This window comes from Spermophilus citellus, assembly GCF_964194105.1.
Source record: "Spermophilus citellus genome assembly, chromosome: 9".
NCBI lineage: Eukaryota > Metazoa > Chordata > Mammalia > Rodentia > Sciuridae > Spermophilus > Spermophilus citellus.
The window spans coordinates 125,828,447-125,844,541 of NC_138191.1; the positions used below are offsets into that span (position 1 = coordinate 125,828,447).

Consider the following 16,095-nt stretch of genomic DNA (forward strand, 5'->3'; position numbering starts at 1 on the left):
AAGAGGAAGAGGGACAGACTAGGACATAATAGAGCCACTTGGAGATCTGCCAGCCAAACGTGAGGAGGGACCTGGAAGTCTGGGATCGTTGAGGTTATTGCCAATGACCAGGAAAAAAGGTCCAAGGAGGTGAGTCCTGAGCACTAGGGCAGATGGTGACACTGAGATGGGAGTGTTGGGAACATCTGGTAAAGGACCAGGGCTGGGGGTCTGGGAGGACCCAGGGTCACTCTTGTACCTAGTGGCCAAAGGAGGATCTCTATCTGAGAGGTGTGTTCAGGCTGACCCCTGGTGGGGAACTGCTTCTGGGAGGCAGGGTCCCACCGACCAATGGCCCCCTCTTCACCCTAGGGAGCCAGGGCGGAAGACCTGCCTTCCGAATGAGGCCCAGCCCCCATTCAAGGCTTCCTTGAAAATGACCCCTGGCTTTCCACACATGACCTCCAGCCACATGCATGCAGTTCTACCCTAAGAACTGTGAACAATACCTAGAGAAGAAAATGTTGCCCCTTCTGACAGATGAAGAAACTGGGGTCAGGAGGGAACACAGACGAGGCACTGTGCGTGGTGGTTAGAGAGCCACCCAGCAGCCGGGCTCCCTGGATTGGCTCCCAGCTGACGTTTGCTAGCCATATAATTCAACATAATTCCTCGGTGACCCAGTTTTCTCACCCACAATGATATTTACTTCTTAGGTGTGTTGGAAGGAGCAAATGACTAATCCCTGAAAACACACACTTAACATAAGCCCTTGGCAGAACCACACAGTCAAAAGACACTAAAAGCAGAACATCTCTGGACTTCTCAGTCACATGAGCCAAGAACTGCCCTTTCTTTGTGGGTTAGGCCAGCTTGAGTTGAATTTTTCAACTTTTAAGACCCCCAAATTCCTGACACAAATGCTATTTTGACCTCCATTGGATAAATAAGGAAATTGAAAACCAGAGGGGTTAGAATGATTGCCCAAAGATGCACAGCTAAGACTTGAATCCTGGTCTGGTTCTGGGAAACCAACCATGACCCCCCTCTTCAACCCAGGTGGCAGGGGTAGAAGACCTGGACATGGACAGGCAGGTGAGGCCCATGTCCAAGGACCCCTAATTGACCCCAAATTATATAGAAAATGCATCACGACTGAGGAGTTCCAAGTCCTGCTGGGTAGTTTCCATTCAATCAACCTAGTGGTCCACTCAAAGACAGCCTCCTACCCTCCAATCAAAGCCCATGTGCTCAAGAACTTCAGTTATTTCTAGTCCAACGTTTTCCTTCCAAGGGGCTCCGTAAAGGCCAGGGCTGAACATCTGGGGAGCAAAGAGAAGCCGGTTTGGCAGCCTCCTGACCTCAAGCTGATCACCCTGGAGAAAAGCTGCATGGGTCATAGGCGATGATGGGGAGGATCATATCCACATGGTCCAGCGGTCCAGGTCCAGACCCATGCTCCCTGGAGGTGGTGACAGAGAGAAGGGGGAGAAATGTCCCCAGATGGGCACATGTCATCTGCAAGTTTCCGTATCCAGGACAGCTTGAGTGGAAGGAGGCAGAAGCCCAGGATTTAATCTTGAAAAAGCCACAGGACACGCCCACACTCTCCCCATCACCTCTGCCTTCTGCCCTGTGTGGGCCAACTCCCCCGCTACTTTTCTTTCTTCTTCCTTTCCTCTTTCCACAATTGGAATTATTTAAAATGAGTTTATACAACTGAAATATAAATAAAAAGTCAAATATTGGACGTCAGTTCCAGGTAAACCACAAACTAGAATTGGAGGCATGGACTAAGGGGAGGGGGGTGGAATGCAGTGGCACATACCAAATGTGGTGTTTCACAGTTGCGATGGTTGAGCTTCCTGTTGGCCAAAGCGAAGATGGAAAATAGTCAATTATATAATCCAGAATATTTGAGGAGTGCGGACAGACATAATCTGCCATCCAAGGAAGCAAAAAGCTTTTTCCTACTCTCAGACCCTACAGAAAACTATCGCTACACAGGTGATGCTGAGTACTGTCATGTATAGTGTTCCTGGCCACATCTCTGAATTGAAACGTAATAACAGGTTTTAAAACCCTATTTTTTTTTTTAGTATCCTTTGAAGAATACCAGAACAACTCCAGAATACCACTCAATGAGAGCCGTTAGAAAGAAGAATCAAATGCAACTTCTTAATGGCTTAGCTCTCTCAACAGCATTTCCCCAACCATGTCTCTCAGAACCCCAGCGAAACACACAGTGTCCCTGAGTGTTGTAAAGGAAAAGGTTCAAGGGCTGGGGGTGTAGCTCAGTCACAGAGCACATGCTTAGCATGTGCAAGGCCCTGGATTCAACCTCCAGCACCACCATTAAAAGCAGGGAAGGGCTCCACAGGCAAATAAATTAAAGACAAAATTGGGATTCGACAAAGTTAAGGAGGATTTTCAACTGTGGTTGACTTTGGAGGAGCACAGAGGCTTTTCAGTTAGCAACATGAGCTCCCGGTACAGAGGAGCGGGGAGCTGGCAGGCAATGGGAGTTTGGCAGAGCACCAACTCTCTGCAGCCAACCGAGCATAGGGCAAGGGCAGACCCAGAGGCAGGGAATGGGTCAGCCACTTTAATCTCATGACACTGCTGCTGTCTGACTCTTCGCCAATAAATTCAACGCAAGACTGAAGCCCAACCAGATCAGAAATATCTTGGGCAGGGAGAGGGTCTGCGGTTACCTGCGCCTGTGACTTCTGAGGAGATCCACCCCTCTCAACTTCTACACTTGCAGCTAGGTGTGAAATTCCACCCCACTTCAGGCTGTGAGAAGACTCAGGATGGAAGAAACTGCATTTCAAAGGGGAAAAAAATAGTTTTACTGAAAACAAAATGAGTTCATATTTGTACAGCAATTAAAATAAACAAATATGTTCTGTTTGGAGATGTGGAAGGATGCATATGTTTCAGGTCTCAAATATCACAGCAAGCACAAATGTAACAGAGTAGAATGTGAAATCTGGGTGCATGTGACAATTTCAGTCTCCAAGAGTCATTTTGTCCTTTCCCTGGGATGGATCTGCTTTAGGTATGCCCAGAGCCCACCCACATCACTTATCTTTAAGAAGCCCTGGCTAAGCCATCACCAAAGCTTCTTATCACATTCCTGGGAAAGATCGATTACACTCAGGTCAGTTTCAACCTACCGGGGCATAAATTACTGAGCAGGTATTAGTGGGGTTAAGGGAGGTTAGATAATCTTCCATGATTTCCTTGAAGTGTTATTATCTGCCTTTTATCGAATTAAAAAACTGAACTTCCTTGCAGTTGAAATTCTGGCCCAAGATCATGTGGTTAGTAAAGTGACAGGAGCCAGATTTCCAACAATAAAGCTGGTATGGATAATAATTAGGCAAGGCGCCTTTAAAAACAAAGTTGTTCCCAAGCCAGGATGGTAGGAGGAGAACATGAAGGAACATGCTGTTAACAGATCATTTCACAGCAGCAGTGGTAAAAAGGACTTTCAAGTTCTACCTTGTATATTTCTGTGATATTTGGGGCGTAGCAACCAATATGTTTACTTGATGGAGGTTAACATCGGAAGGTGCTCTTCAGATGCTAACCCCAGATGACTTCCCTTGGTTTGATCTCCACCTCCTCCATCTATCTTTTGATGATGTGGCTTCCTGTTGAGCTAGAATGGGGGGAGGGATACTAGCCAAGCTGACATCTAGCTATTGTTTACCTGCTTTCCAATTTTTCATTATCGATCAATGCGGCCCCCATCCCCAACCCTTCTGAGGGTCTAGAAAACTAAAAGAACATTATATAATGCAAGTTAAAGCAGGGGAATAATATGGTCTCTTGTGGCACAGTAGGTCTCAGGTCACTCTTGGTTGTGCACAAAGTCTGATTGTCCTGTCAATACTTGACCCTGTCTGAGGGCAAGTAAAGTTTTCTTTTCTTCAGGTACCGTTGTGTTGCTCAAAGTCTTTCATTCCTAAAGAACAGAAATCCAATTTGAACTGACTTAAACATAAAAGTTGGGGCTAAGAGTCTAGCTCTAAGGGCAGGAAACTTGTCTGTTAGGTGCAAGGCCCTGGGTTCAGTCCCCAGCACACATCACACATCACACACACACACACACACACACACACACACACACACATGAATTAACATTGGAGTCGATTTTGAGTTAACACAATTGAAAAATCCAAAGGTAGCTAGCTGGCTCTGGACATGGCTGGTTCCCACTGTTCAAATAATATCATTGGCCTTTGTCTGACTCTTCTCTCATCTTTCTTTGGCCCTGACCTTAATCTTGGACTGAGTCTGTGCACACAGCGCTCCCGGCAGCTCTCGGGTTCCACCCTCAAGCTTGGAAACCCCGCAGAAAAGCAAACTTCCCCCAAAGTTCCAACAGAAGTCCCAGAATTGAATCTCATTGGCTGGGCTTCGCTCACTTGTCTGTGCCTGAACCAATGGCTGCATCCAGCAGGAGGGACTCCGCTGATTGGCTGGCCTGAATCCCATCACATCAGCCCCTGCAGAGGTGGAGGAGGGCACTGGCCCTAGTGGAGCCACAACTGGAGGGTGGTGGGGGGCGGTGATTGCCTGAGGTGAAAGGGGCCACTGTTGCCACCAAAGTGGAAAATGAATGCTGGGCACAGATGCCCAGGGCTACATCCAAGACCCCATTCAGGTGGGGGAAAATGTTAGAGAGGAGTAACTGACTGTGGAGCTGAAGGCTGAGGAGAAGCGGGATGGGATGATGGAGGGTGGGATTTCAGAGACAGAGGGCCCAGACGGGGAGGAGGAGCAAGAGGAGCCCTCGCCCGCCTGGGCTCTGGCAACACAGCGCTGCAGTGCGGGCCCCTTGGGGTGAAGGGAAGGGCTGAATCAAAAGCGGTGGACACCATGTGACCAGTGCTAGGTGACATGAGCAGCAAGGGACCACTCAGCACATCTTTCTGGATTCAGTGCGGCCTGCATGCTGAGGGAGAGGGTGTGCCACCCCACCCTTCTGGCGTCCAGACATTTTCCTAATTGCATGCTGCTTCTATCTGCCAGCCCACGTGAGGCCTGCCAGCTTGAGTCAGCTGCCCGGAGGCCAATTGCACCTGTGCGAATCGATGGGGTTGGTTCCATGAGACTGGGGACCATACCTTGGACGCTGGTAGGTCCTGCCCCTGTGGAAGGCCCCTTGGCAGATGTCCAGCAGGCCTACCCTGCCCACACCCTGCCCCTGCTTCCAAGCCTTCCTTATGGGGTCAGGATCCAAGTGCACAGAGGACCCAGGGCACAGGATTGGCCCGGAGCAGGCTCAAATAAAGGGCAGGTGCGCTTGTGACAGTTGGGTGCAGGCCTGAAGGCCATGCACAAGACTAATGACACCTATTATTAGGTGCTTGTGCCTAGAAGGCACCAATGAGATGCTCAGGAATCAATAACCGTTGATAACAGTTGTTGTGACTCTAAGGGCCCAAAGGGAACTGAGTGTGAGCACCTGGGGGCGGGGCCTGGTTTGGTTTTCTTTTCTTACCACTTCTTTCTCTCTTTCTTTTAACAAGGCCAACTGATCGCAAATGTGCTCAGAGCACAAACTTCTTCCCACTGATCCTGACACCCAAAAGGTCTGTGGCAGCCCAGTCCCTGGAGGTCTCATCTGCAGCCTGCATGACCAGGAGACGGTGGTGGGGCGGGTTGGCCCAGCCATGCCTGGAAGTGCGGCTCTGTCCCCAGCGATTCTCGGCAGTGTTTCTCAAAGTGGGGTTCCCCGGCTACCCACATCAGACATTGGCTCACGGTGTGGACTTTTAGGTGCCCATCCCGACCTGCCAAATCTTCATCTCTGCATCTGAGGCTTAGGCATCTGTATTTTAAAGGGTTGAGAGAGGGTTTGAAGGGGGTTGCTGATGCATCCCAAAGCTTACCAGCCACACGGTCATGTAAGTACTCACCAGCCACCTGGCCCCAACAGGAAAGTCCTGATTCATTAGGCCCTGCCCCTTTTGGCCTTCCTATCAGTCAATTCAAAGTCTCCAGGCCCACGAGTTACTGATTAACCCTCGGTTTCGAGTAAAGAAATAATAATAACAGAGGAGACACTGAACAGCCGGAAACAAGCCGGGCAGTCCTGGGAGAAAAGGGACACAGCTGCTGTCACAGGCCGGGGAGGCTGGAGGCATCCGGCACGGGGTCAGGATCCACCCAAGTCAGGGAGGCGCTGGCTGACACTTCCCGTCCATGCCCAGGTGCCCAGCAGGCATTTGCCACCGGCTCTGTGCCCACGATGTCCTGCACGGAGGCCCAGCAACAGCCGCCACCCATCTCTGCAGGAGCTACTGCAACCGCCACCGTGACTTCGGGGTCCACCGGATGTCACCGTGGCTCCACAGAAGGCGACCTGGAGTGCCTGGTGTGTCGGGAGCCCTACAGCTGCGCCCGGTGCCCCAAGGTGCTGAGCTGCCAGCACACCTTCTGTGCCGTCTGCCTGAAGCTCCTGCTGTGCGTGCAGGACGACAGCTGGGTGGTCACCTGCCCGCTGTGTCGAAAGCCCACCACTGTCCCTGGAGGTCTCATCTGCAGCCTGCGTGACCAGGAGACGGTGGTGGGGCGGTTGGCCCAGCCATGCCTGGAAGTGCGGCTCTGTCCCCAGGGGCTGGCGGGTGCCACAACTTCAGAGGCAGGGCATCACCCCAGCTTGGCAGGAGAAGACGAGCAAGACGCGGCAAGTGCCAACCGCGTGGCAGCCCGACGCCTGGCAGTGCACCTGCTCCTGCTGGTCCTGCTCATCATCCTCATCCTGCCCTTCATCTACCCAGGTGTCATCCGGTGGGTGCTGGCCATTATTATGGCCCTGGCCTTGCTGATGTCCACCCTGTTCTGCTGTTACCCCCACAGCCAGGGCAGCCACTGGCCCTGCCCCAGGGCTCTCCTCTGCAGAGAGCAGAAACATAGCCAGATTGCCTCCATCGCCTGAGAGGCCCGGGCCCTGGCAGCCCTGGCAGCCCCTCTGCCTCTTGGGCCCCCTGACGTTCACTGCCAGCAGGGTAAGAGGCTATGAACCCTGGGAGATGACTGCCAGCCGGACTTGCATGTCAAAGCTAGGATGGCCGACTCAGGTCAAGAACTCTGTGCTGGGACAGTGGGCTCACACCTGCCCTTGGTGTAGCGTGGCTAAACTGTTGGTGGGTGGGGAGGAGGCACCAACTGCTTGGATGCCACAAAGCGGAGCTTCCTGTTGCTCTTACTCCATGGCGCCTGGTTTCCTGTGTCACTTGATGCAAGTACTGCAGTATTGACCTCAGTGCAGAACAAACAGAACCATGGCTCTTTTTTTTTGCAGTTAATGTGGCTGGTTTTATTTTCTTGGTTTGTTTGGTGCTTTGTTTGGGGGGCAGTCTGCACACATTCCTGACTCTTCCACATTCCCCTTCTGGGAAGCAGGAACCCCCGCAAGACCCTCTGTCTTCCTCCAATGTCATTGCGCCCATCCCCACTCACCAAAGGCTCTGTTGCTGGGATCTCCCACTGAGTCAGCCCCAGGAAGGGATGCTGCAGGGAGGGATGCTCCTTCTGAGGCTGCAGGGGTCCATGTTTAGCAAGCAAGACCTGGGGAGGCAGGAGAGGCAGGGGACTGGGCACTGCTCTCAGCATTGCCACAGGGACTCTCTGCTCTGACTCATCAGCCCCTGACTTAAGGGAGAACCTTGAGGCTACAGGATTGTCCCTGTGCATCTGCACAGCAGGTGCGCAGTCCCTCACAGCAGAACCCAGTCTTTATGGACGGTGTTGTATTTGTTAATGCATCTCGTGTCCCTGTTTGAGCTCTGTCATACAGATAAGAGGCCTCATAAACACAACGGTCCCCACCAATAATCCAGCCTCGCCCCGAGAGTCACAGTGTCTTCTTTGTGACCACTTTTGCTGCTCCACAGAAAGAAGGCATCTGCTGGAGGGAAGGACCTCCTGTGGGGGTCCACCGGGGCTCAGCTGGGGCTGGACGTGGGAGTGCAGGGGAACAGACAGTGGAAGCGACACATTATTTTCTTCCAAAGGCCACATAATTGGGAACAGACTTGGAAACTCAGAGAGGCTCTCCAGGCACCGTGCACTATCTTCTCCTGTCTCTTTCCTCCTGGAAGGATGAGAGTCCCCAGCTGAGCACAGTTCATGGTGTCAGGAGTGGGGAGGGGGGCCTGAGCCTGGCTCCGTGCTCATGTGCTGCTGAGCAAGGGCTTTTATTCTCGAAGCTTCCTTTTCCCCCAACTGAGCTAGTTGGTCTGAATTATTACTAAAAGTCCTGGAAATCTCAAGAGCAGAGAACCCCACTGGGCCCCAGAACAACAGACATGGGTCATATTCCCCGAGGACACATGCAAAGAGAAGTCTATACGTGTGTATGCAATCCATTATTCTTTAGTTCTTCAAAATGTTAAATGTTTTCTTATAAAGTACTTGCTAAGCAACTTCAGGTACTAAGGAAGAGAGTGTGGGCCCAGGTGGACCCACGCTTGTAAGCTGGACCACGTGGGCTGAGAACACCCTGTCTCCAAAGGATAAGTAGATGACCAGACCACCTCCCGAGCTGGCCTCGGGCATGTGCAGTTTGGGATGGCAGCCAGTTGGACAGGGAAAGAACATCTCTCCCCACTCCTCCTCCACTCCTATTCTCTCCAGTTCTTGAGTCCTTCACCAAGACAAAATGTTGGAGTCCAGCTCCAACAGGGGGTCTCAGGAGACGAACAGATGGTAAGATTTGGCGAAAGGGGGGTGAAGAAACAACACAGACACCAAAGTGAAGGTGCTGAATCCCAATCTTTAATTGTGAAGTTAATCATATACACTTTTCATTTTGGCAGGCTCACAGGTACTTTGTGGTTACAAAACAGGAATCATTATTCAAAGAAACAAAGTATTACGTAGCTACAATTAGAATAGAAGAATGTATTTTGGCTTATGCATAAGCAAGCATTTTTCCTTTCAGTTCACGTTTTGCTTTGAGCTGTTTCTGCTTAGTTAACTTTTAATAATAGTTAGAAATGTCCCAGACTATTGGCCTATACCTTGACTATTCTTTCTTGACTTACTGACTAGAACAGGTGCCATGGTTACAGCAAGTGGTTAACTTGAAAAAAGAGGCTATTAATTTTAATCAAACAAGAGTAAGAGCACAAACCATTGTGCACAGGAACAAGTTGCCCAGTACTAAGCACTAATTTGTCTTCTTAACATTAATTCTTCTTCTCTAGATTTTAATTTAATTTCTCAAAGACTTCCTTGACAGGAATGCAGGGAGTTTTTCATTAAACATTAACAGTTTACGTTCCACAGCTGAATCATTGCATTTAGAGCAAACAGATTTATTCTTTAGAAGTAATTGCATTAATTGGGAAAGTCATGATTTTTCCTGCATACTTAATGGTCATATGAGAAGCCGCAACTCTACTTATTAAAGGAATACAAAAAAAAAAAAAAAAACAAAACCCAGCCCATTCCCAGAAACATACTTCGCTCCTCCAGAGGATGGACGCCTTGAGCCATCCACCTCAGTAGGGCCTTGCCATTGCCTGAGTCAGGGAAGGGGCGCAGCAACAAAACCTCCACCAAAGCTTATGAAATAGGGGTCATTATTATCCCACTCTGAGGACCGGAGAGGGCAATTCCCCTCCCTAAGGTTACACAGTCAGTACCAGAGCTCTTTCAGAAATTAACCCAGGGCTCTTTTTGCCTCGTTGCCTGGTCTCCTTGGCAGGAAGCTCCAGAACAACTGAGATCCTGGGCCCCATTTGAGAGCTTGGGAGAGACTGATTCCATGGAGAACTCAGGAACCTCCAAGTTCCTGGTGTCAGATGCTCAGAGAGGCTAGAGAATTCCAGAATCTGTTGTCTGTGCTAACGAAAAGGAAGGAGACTGATAAAAGGAGGACAGCCCTCCTGTACACATTTACAGCAGGCCCCCACCTCCCTGGCAGGGAGCCAGCTGGCAGGAACATTGAAGTCCCAGGCCTGACACCCCACCTGCCCCATCTTTGCCCTAAGCAAGCTACTTTACTGCCCTGGGCCTCACTTTGCAAGGATCAGAAGGGCCCTAGAATAGCCAATCTCCTGCCAGACTTCCTGCACATGGTAAGTCGACAACCAGGGCACCCCCTTCAAAGCCCAGCTGGTTCCAACCATCTTCTGGCCCCTGGAGGACAGAGGGCACTGGAGGCCGGTATCCACCTAGGAAGTGGGCAGTGCTCCAAGAGGATATGAGAGGAAGAAACCAAAGAAGTGGTCCAGGGAGAGGAGGAAGTTGAGGAACTCCCTCAGAGCCTTTGTCCCTGGTCTTTAAAGTGGAGAGGGTAGCAGTCACCTCCTGGGGCCTCCGTGAGGGTTCAAGATACTGCCGATGAGAATCCAAGTCCTGACAAATGAACCGCTTTCATCATCGATCCTTGACCCTGGGGGGCATGGTTTCTTGGGGCTGTTCATCGTGACAACCAGCAGGATCCCAGCCTTGATGGTGGGGGAGAGCTGACTTTCAGGGCAGGTCCACAGATGGAGACGACTCTGCTCAGCTCCTCGGGCAAGGTCCTAAGGATGGGGAGGAGTTCAGGGCACAGGAGACAAACTCCAGCTCCATCACATGTGTCTCCCTCCTCCCAGCTTGGCTTGAAGTTCAGCCTCACCACTCACCAGTTAGCCCATCTGGGCCTCACGTTCTTCACCGTGAAGCAGGATCCAGTGAGCATGTCACAGGGCTGCTGGGGGAGTTCAGGAGAGCATCCATGTTGGAGCACTGAGATCACAGGACGTCAAGACAGGAGGGGGAAGACAGAGACAGAGAGATGGGGCTGAGTTCTAGAAAGCTCTTGCAGAAAGGATGAGAACAGAGTCGCTATTGAAACCTAGGGCCCTAGAAGAATGAAGAGTTAGGAAAAGGGGCTGTCCAGTTGGGCTGTCGCTTCCTGGCTGACTGGGTGTCTGGGACAGAAGGCCGTGGGAGCCGACTTGCCCCATCCCCCATGGCCACTTTCTCAACTCACCTTGTGGCCCTGATTCATTGTTGGAACCTCTTCTCAAATGGCCGGAGGAAGTGTTTCAGCCTTTGCTTAAAACAATTCATTCGTTATGACAAAGGAGAGCTCTGGGTACCTGGAACCCCCAAATTCCTGTGCAGTCATCCCCAAGCCCACCTGCGGCCTAACTCACTCTCCTCCGGGGTCCTGGAGTGGCCAAGAGGCAAGTGTTTGGAGGCTGGAGCATCCGCCTGTCAGTGTGAGACTCCACGTGGAGCTGAGGATGGGGAGAGAAAGAAGGGGGCCACACCCTGCCACCGTACTGCCAATCATCGAAGGAGTCTTAATTTAAGCCTGGTCTTCCAAGTGGTTCTGAGGTATATTTTTCAGGGAGGGGGGTTAGGATATATCTAATTGGTCAATTTGTACTCTCCTGGAGTTTCACAGAGCTTAAAACTGGCCTGTACCCACCCACCAGGGTCTCACCAATCCCCGTGCCCAGGTCTTTGCTTTCCCAGACTCCTTTGCAGCCAAGGGTGGCCATGGGACCCAGTCATGGGATCTCAGCAAGGGAGTTTCTGGGAAATATTTTTTCCCTGACCATGGGAGAGAAACCCATGGGCAAATGCTCAAGGGAAAGCCTCCTTTTCTTTCTTCCTTCCTGTTTTTGCATACAACTGCTGAAGGATCTGAGGCTTAGAGCTGAGGGCGCCATCTTGGAGCCCCAGCATGATCCAGTGAAGGACAATAGCTGACGTGCTGAGGATACCGAAAGGTGAGAGGTCCCCCTGACGTCCTCGAGGTGTTGACTGATTCCAGAACCCGTCACCTCTGGGTTTTATGTTTGGTAAAACATCAGTCATTCAAATGTAGTCAGCATTTCATAGGCAGCCACTGACCATTCCACTGGAAATGTCCATTCTAATGGCTGGGGAGAGAATTCTGACTGGTGACCATCTTCTCCCTCATGGGAGGGTTTTTCCTACAAGCAAAGCCAACCCGGAGGAAATTGGGAATGTTTGACCACATTTGTATACCACTTTTACTTTTGATTTTCTTCTCCTTATTTTGTTTTGTTTTTCTTTTCTTTTTTTAAAAGCATGTCATTTTATTTGGCTTAATGTTTTCAAAGGAGATGCATCATTGACATCATTGCCATAAATAAAAAACTGGGATCATTTGCTACTATAGAAAGTAATCAAAATATATAAAATGAAACCAATGCTGGTAATAAATAACACTGAATGCAAGGCAGATCCTACATTGGATTCCGGACCATGAACACAGGAGTGGGGAAACTGGTAAGTTAGTATGTGCTTTAACCGACAGTCCTGTACCAGGTGCCACCTGTATCATAGTTAAGGTTATATAAGATGCTAAATTGTGGGAAATAGGGTGAAGGACAAACAATTCTCAGACAAGAACTGTCTGGATTGTCTTTGCAACTTTCCTGTCAACCTAAAATCCTTCCCCACGACAAAATTTGCTAAGTCAACAAATACCATTAACAAGTCCCTATTCTAGATGGCTGAAGGTTCAGGGTTAAGACCAGTTTCCATTTCAGTAAAAAGATTAACAAATGTTGAAAAAGCATTAAAGATTTGGTTATTCTCAACAGCATAAGCATTCAAGGATATATAACTTTCTCTTAACTTTCTTCAAGGTGATTTGACACACGTGCACACGCCAGCCAAAAGTATCTCTATGCCCCAGAGATATGGGTCCTACACATTACAAAATATCAGATCGGGGACAAGCGCAAAGCGCTCTTAAATAAGGAGCAGGTAGAGGTCATCTTCCATACCTCTATCTAAAGAGATAAGGCAGCAAACTACAAATGCCTGCCTCACGCATGAGAATTATGGGGGGAATATGAACCAAATGACTTTGACTCCCGACCTCTGCCACTACCTCTGCCCACTCCAGTTGATGGTTCAATTAACAAAGAGCTGCTCAGTTCTTTGGATCACAGATGCCTTAGAGACACAAACTAGAGGTTGCTCAGCAACGCAACATCCATGGTAACCCTACGCGCCTGCGACACCCTCTACCTGGCCTTCATCCACAGGAATGTCCAGTCCCCCCCCCCCCCCGGGGAGCCCTGTTTTTTTTCTGGATGTGATGAGAAAAGAAGTGACTATAAACATACTTCTGGACCATTCAACCTGAGGTTTAGCACAACAGCGTCCTGGGGACACTCTTTGGGAAGGGATATAGGGCTACCTTCGGTGACGTCACCACAAATTCAGTACCATTCAACAAATATTCAGGTCAGCCCAAGCCCCAGGACAGACATCAACAGGACGCAGCGAAGGAAGCGTCTTCCACCGGGGATCCATTATCTGCCACTAAACTGTCTTTAAACTTGTGTTGGTATTTAGGTCTGCAGGAAGGCAGGATTGCAGAATGAGCCAGGCCTGGGTTCAAATCTCAGCTCTGCCACCCTGAAGCTCAGTGATCCCAACCACATTATTTAACTCCTCCATGCCTCAGTTCCTTCCTAAGAACCGGGGCTAATGACAGCAGGTACTGCATCGAATTAAGTGATGTAAACAAAGTATGTCCGGAAAGCACATATAGCCAGTCCCAAAGGCAGTGCTCCTCAACAGTATTCATGGTTATTCCTATAATTTAATTCTAGGAGAATTAAATCCAATCACTTAGTCGTTCCAAACCCGATGGATCATCAGACTCACTAGTAGTCTTTGTTGAAAAGCAAAAATTCCTAGGCCTCCACACTTTTAAGAAACTCTAAATTGGTGGGTCTGGTGGGAGAGGGCCCAGTAGCCTATGACTCGGTTATAGACTTTTATTGGGCCTAGCCCATACAGAGTAGGTCCCCAACAAATACAGGCCCTTCCCTAGCCTGGACTATCGCAACACCTTCCCAACCAGCTGCCACAGTCCACTTTTGTCCCTCTGACTCCCCTATGGACAGCCAAATAATCCCAGCAGCTCAGGAGGCTAAAACAGGAGGATCTCAAATTCAAAGCTAGCCTCAGCGATTTAGTGAGGCCCTAAGCAACTTAGTGAGACCCTGTCTCAAAATTAAAAAATAAAAATAAAAAGGACTGGGGATGTGGCTCAGTGGTAAAGCTCCCCTGGGTTCAATTCCCAGTACAAAAAAAAAAAAAAAAAAAGGTGAGATCATGTCATTTCACTGCCCAAGCCCCCTACAATTCTGCAACCACAGCCTCTCAGATTAGATAAAATGCTACACCCATAGTTCCTAACCCAAGGTCAAAAATTAGAATACCCAGGGGGCATAAAACCAGGACTTATGCCTGGCTTGATCCCAGACCAATGGAATCAGAATTTCTTTGGATGGGGCCCATGTAGGGCCACCAGATGAAATGTATTTGAATTTCAGAAACACAATGAGAAAATTTTTTAGTGTATCACATACAATTTTGAAACATATGCATATTAAAAAGCATTCATGTATAACTGAAATTCAAGAATAACACTGCCCCATATTTTTATTTGCTACATCTGGCACCCCTAAACCCAAACATCAGCATTTTTAAAAAGCTCACGCTACCAGCTTGCATCTTTTTTTTTTTTTAAAGAGAGAGTGAGTGGGGGGAGAGAGAGAGAGAGAATTTTTAATATTTATTTTTTAGTTCTCGGCGGACACAACATCTTTGTTGGTATGTGGTGCTGAGGATCGAACCCGGGCCGCACGCATGCCAGGCGAGCGCGCTACCGCTTGAGCCACATCCTCAGCCCCCAGCTTGCATCTTGAATGTCCCCAAGAGGCCCATGAGTTGATGAAGGCTTGGTCCTCAGTCTTTGGAACTATTGGCAGATGGGGCATAACGGAAACAAGTGAGGTCACTCGTGTGGCTGGGCACTCCAAAGAGGATGTTGCTCTGTTTCTCCTCTTCTTCCCCCCTCCCTCTTTCTCTTCCTCTCTTCCCGCCTCCTCAGGTCCAAAGCAGCAGGGCCAAGTTGCCATGAACTAAAACCTCAACACCTGTGAGCCAAAATAAACCTTTCCTTCTTATAACCTGAATTTCTCAGGAATGTTGTCACAGTGACGGAGAGCTGAATAACATACAGGGATTCGGCCCCAGCTACCTCTCCAGTCTGCTCTCATTCTGCACTCCACCATACTCCCAGTTCAACGCCTCTGCAGTTGCCGGGTCCCCCTAGGAAGTTCTGCCCCCATAACCCATGTGTTACCCCTCAACTCTGGGTCACCCTTCCCTGGCCACTCCTCGCTGCTTTGCTTTATAACCCTGATCACTACCTGCTAAATTAATTTCTGTCCCATCACCCATCTCTCCTCTCCCCATCTCCTAAACCAGAAGGTAAGCTCCATGATTTTACTGGAAAAAAAAAAAAAAAAAAAAGAGCTTTGAAGCCAGGCACAGTGGTGCGTGCCAGGAATCCCAGCAGCTTGGGAGGCTGACAGGAGGAGCTCAAGTTCAAAGCCAGCCTCAAGCCGGGCGTAGTGGTGCACACCCATAATCCCAGTGGCTAAGGAAGCTGAGGTAGGAGGATCACGAGTTCAAAGCCAGCCTCAGCAATGTTGAAGTGCTAAACAACTCTGTAAGACCCCATCTCTAAATAAAATACAAATAGGGTTGGAAATGTGGCTCAGTGGTTGAATGCCCCTGAGTTCAATCCCCAGTGCCCCCCGCCCGCAAAAAGAAAAAAAAAAAAAAACACAAGAGCTTTGATTCCTTCCTGTACTGTATGCTCCGTGCCTAGAACCCTGCCAGCAACTCAATAAATCCTGGTAGAATTAGTCAATGGTTAATTCAAAGGTTTCCCTTGCTGTGCTTGGTGGCACATGCCCGTAATCCCAGAGACCCAGAAATGGAGGCAGGAGGATTGCAAGTTCAAGACCAGCCTTGGCAATTTAGCAAGACCCTGTTTCAAGAGTAACACAGAAAGGACTGGGCTGTAGCTCTCCAGTAAAGCACCCCTGGAATCAATTCCCAGTACCATAAATAAATAAATAGTTCTTTAAAAAAATGAAAAGGCTTCCCGTTCCAACACAACCCCCTTCCTATTCCTTTAGGTGGAGTTGATAAGAAAACATCTTAGTAGAAGTATCTTTTACAGAGAGAAATTGCAGCTAATGTTTATTGTGCTTCCAACACACCACACACTGTTCAAGCACACTCATG

The 16,095-nt window shown here is 49.3% G+C and overlaps 1 protein-coding gene across 1 annotated transcript; it reads left to right on the plus strand.

Annotated features, from left to right (window-relative positions):
• Window positions 1-6,244: 6,244 nt before the first annotated feature.
• RNF186 (ring finger protein 186) lies at window positions 6,245-6,934 on the plus strand (the record flags this gene model as incomplete). Its single annotated transcript, XM_081305482.1, has 1 exon — window positions 6,245-6,934. The coding sequence occupies one exon, from the start codon at window positions 6,245-6,247 to the stop codon at window positions 6,932-6,934; it is 690 nt and encodes a 229-aa protein (XP_081161608.1).
• Between the last annotated feature and the right edge of the window lie 9,161 nt (window positions 6,935-16,095).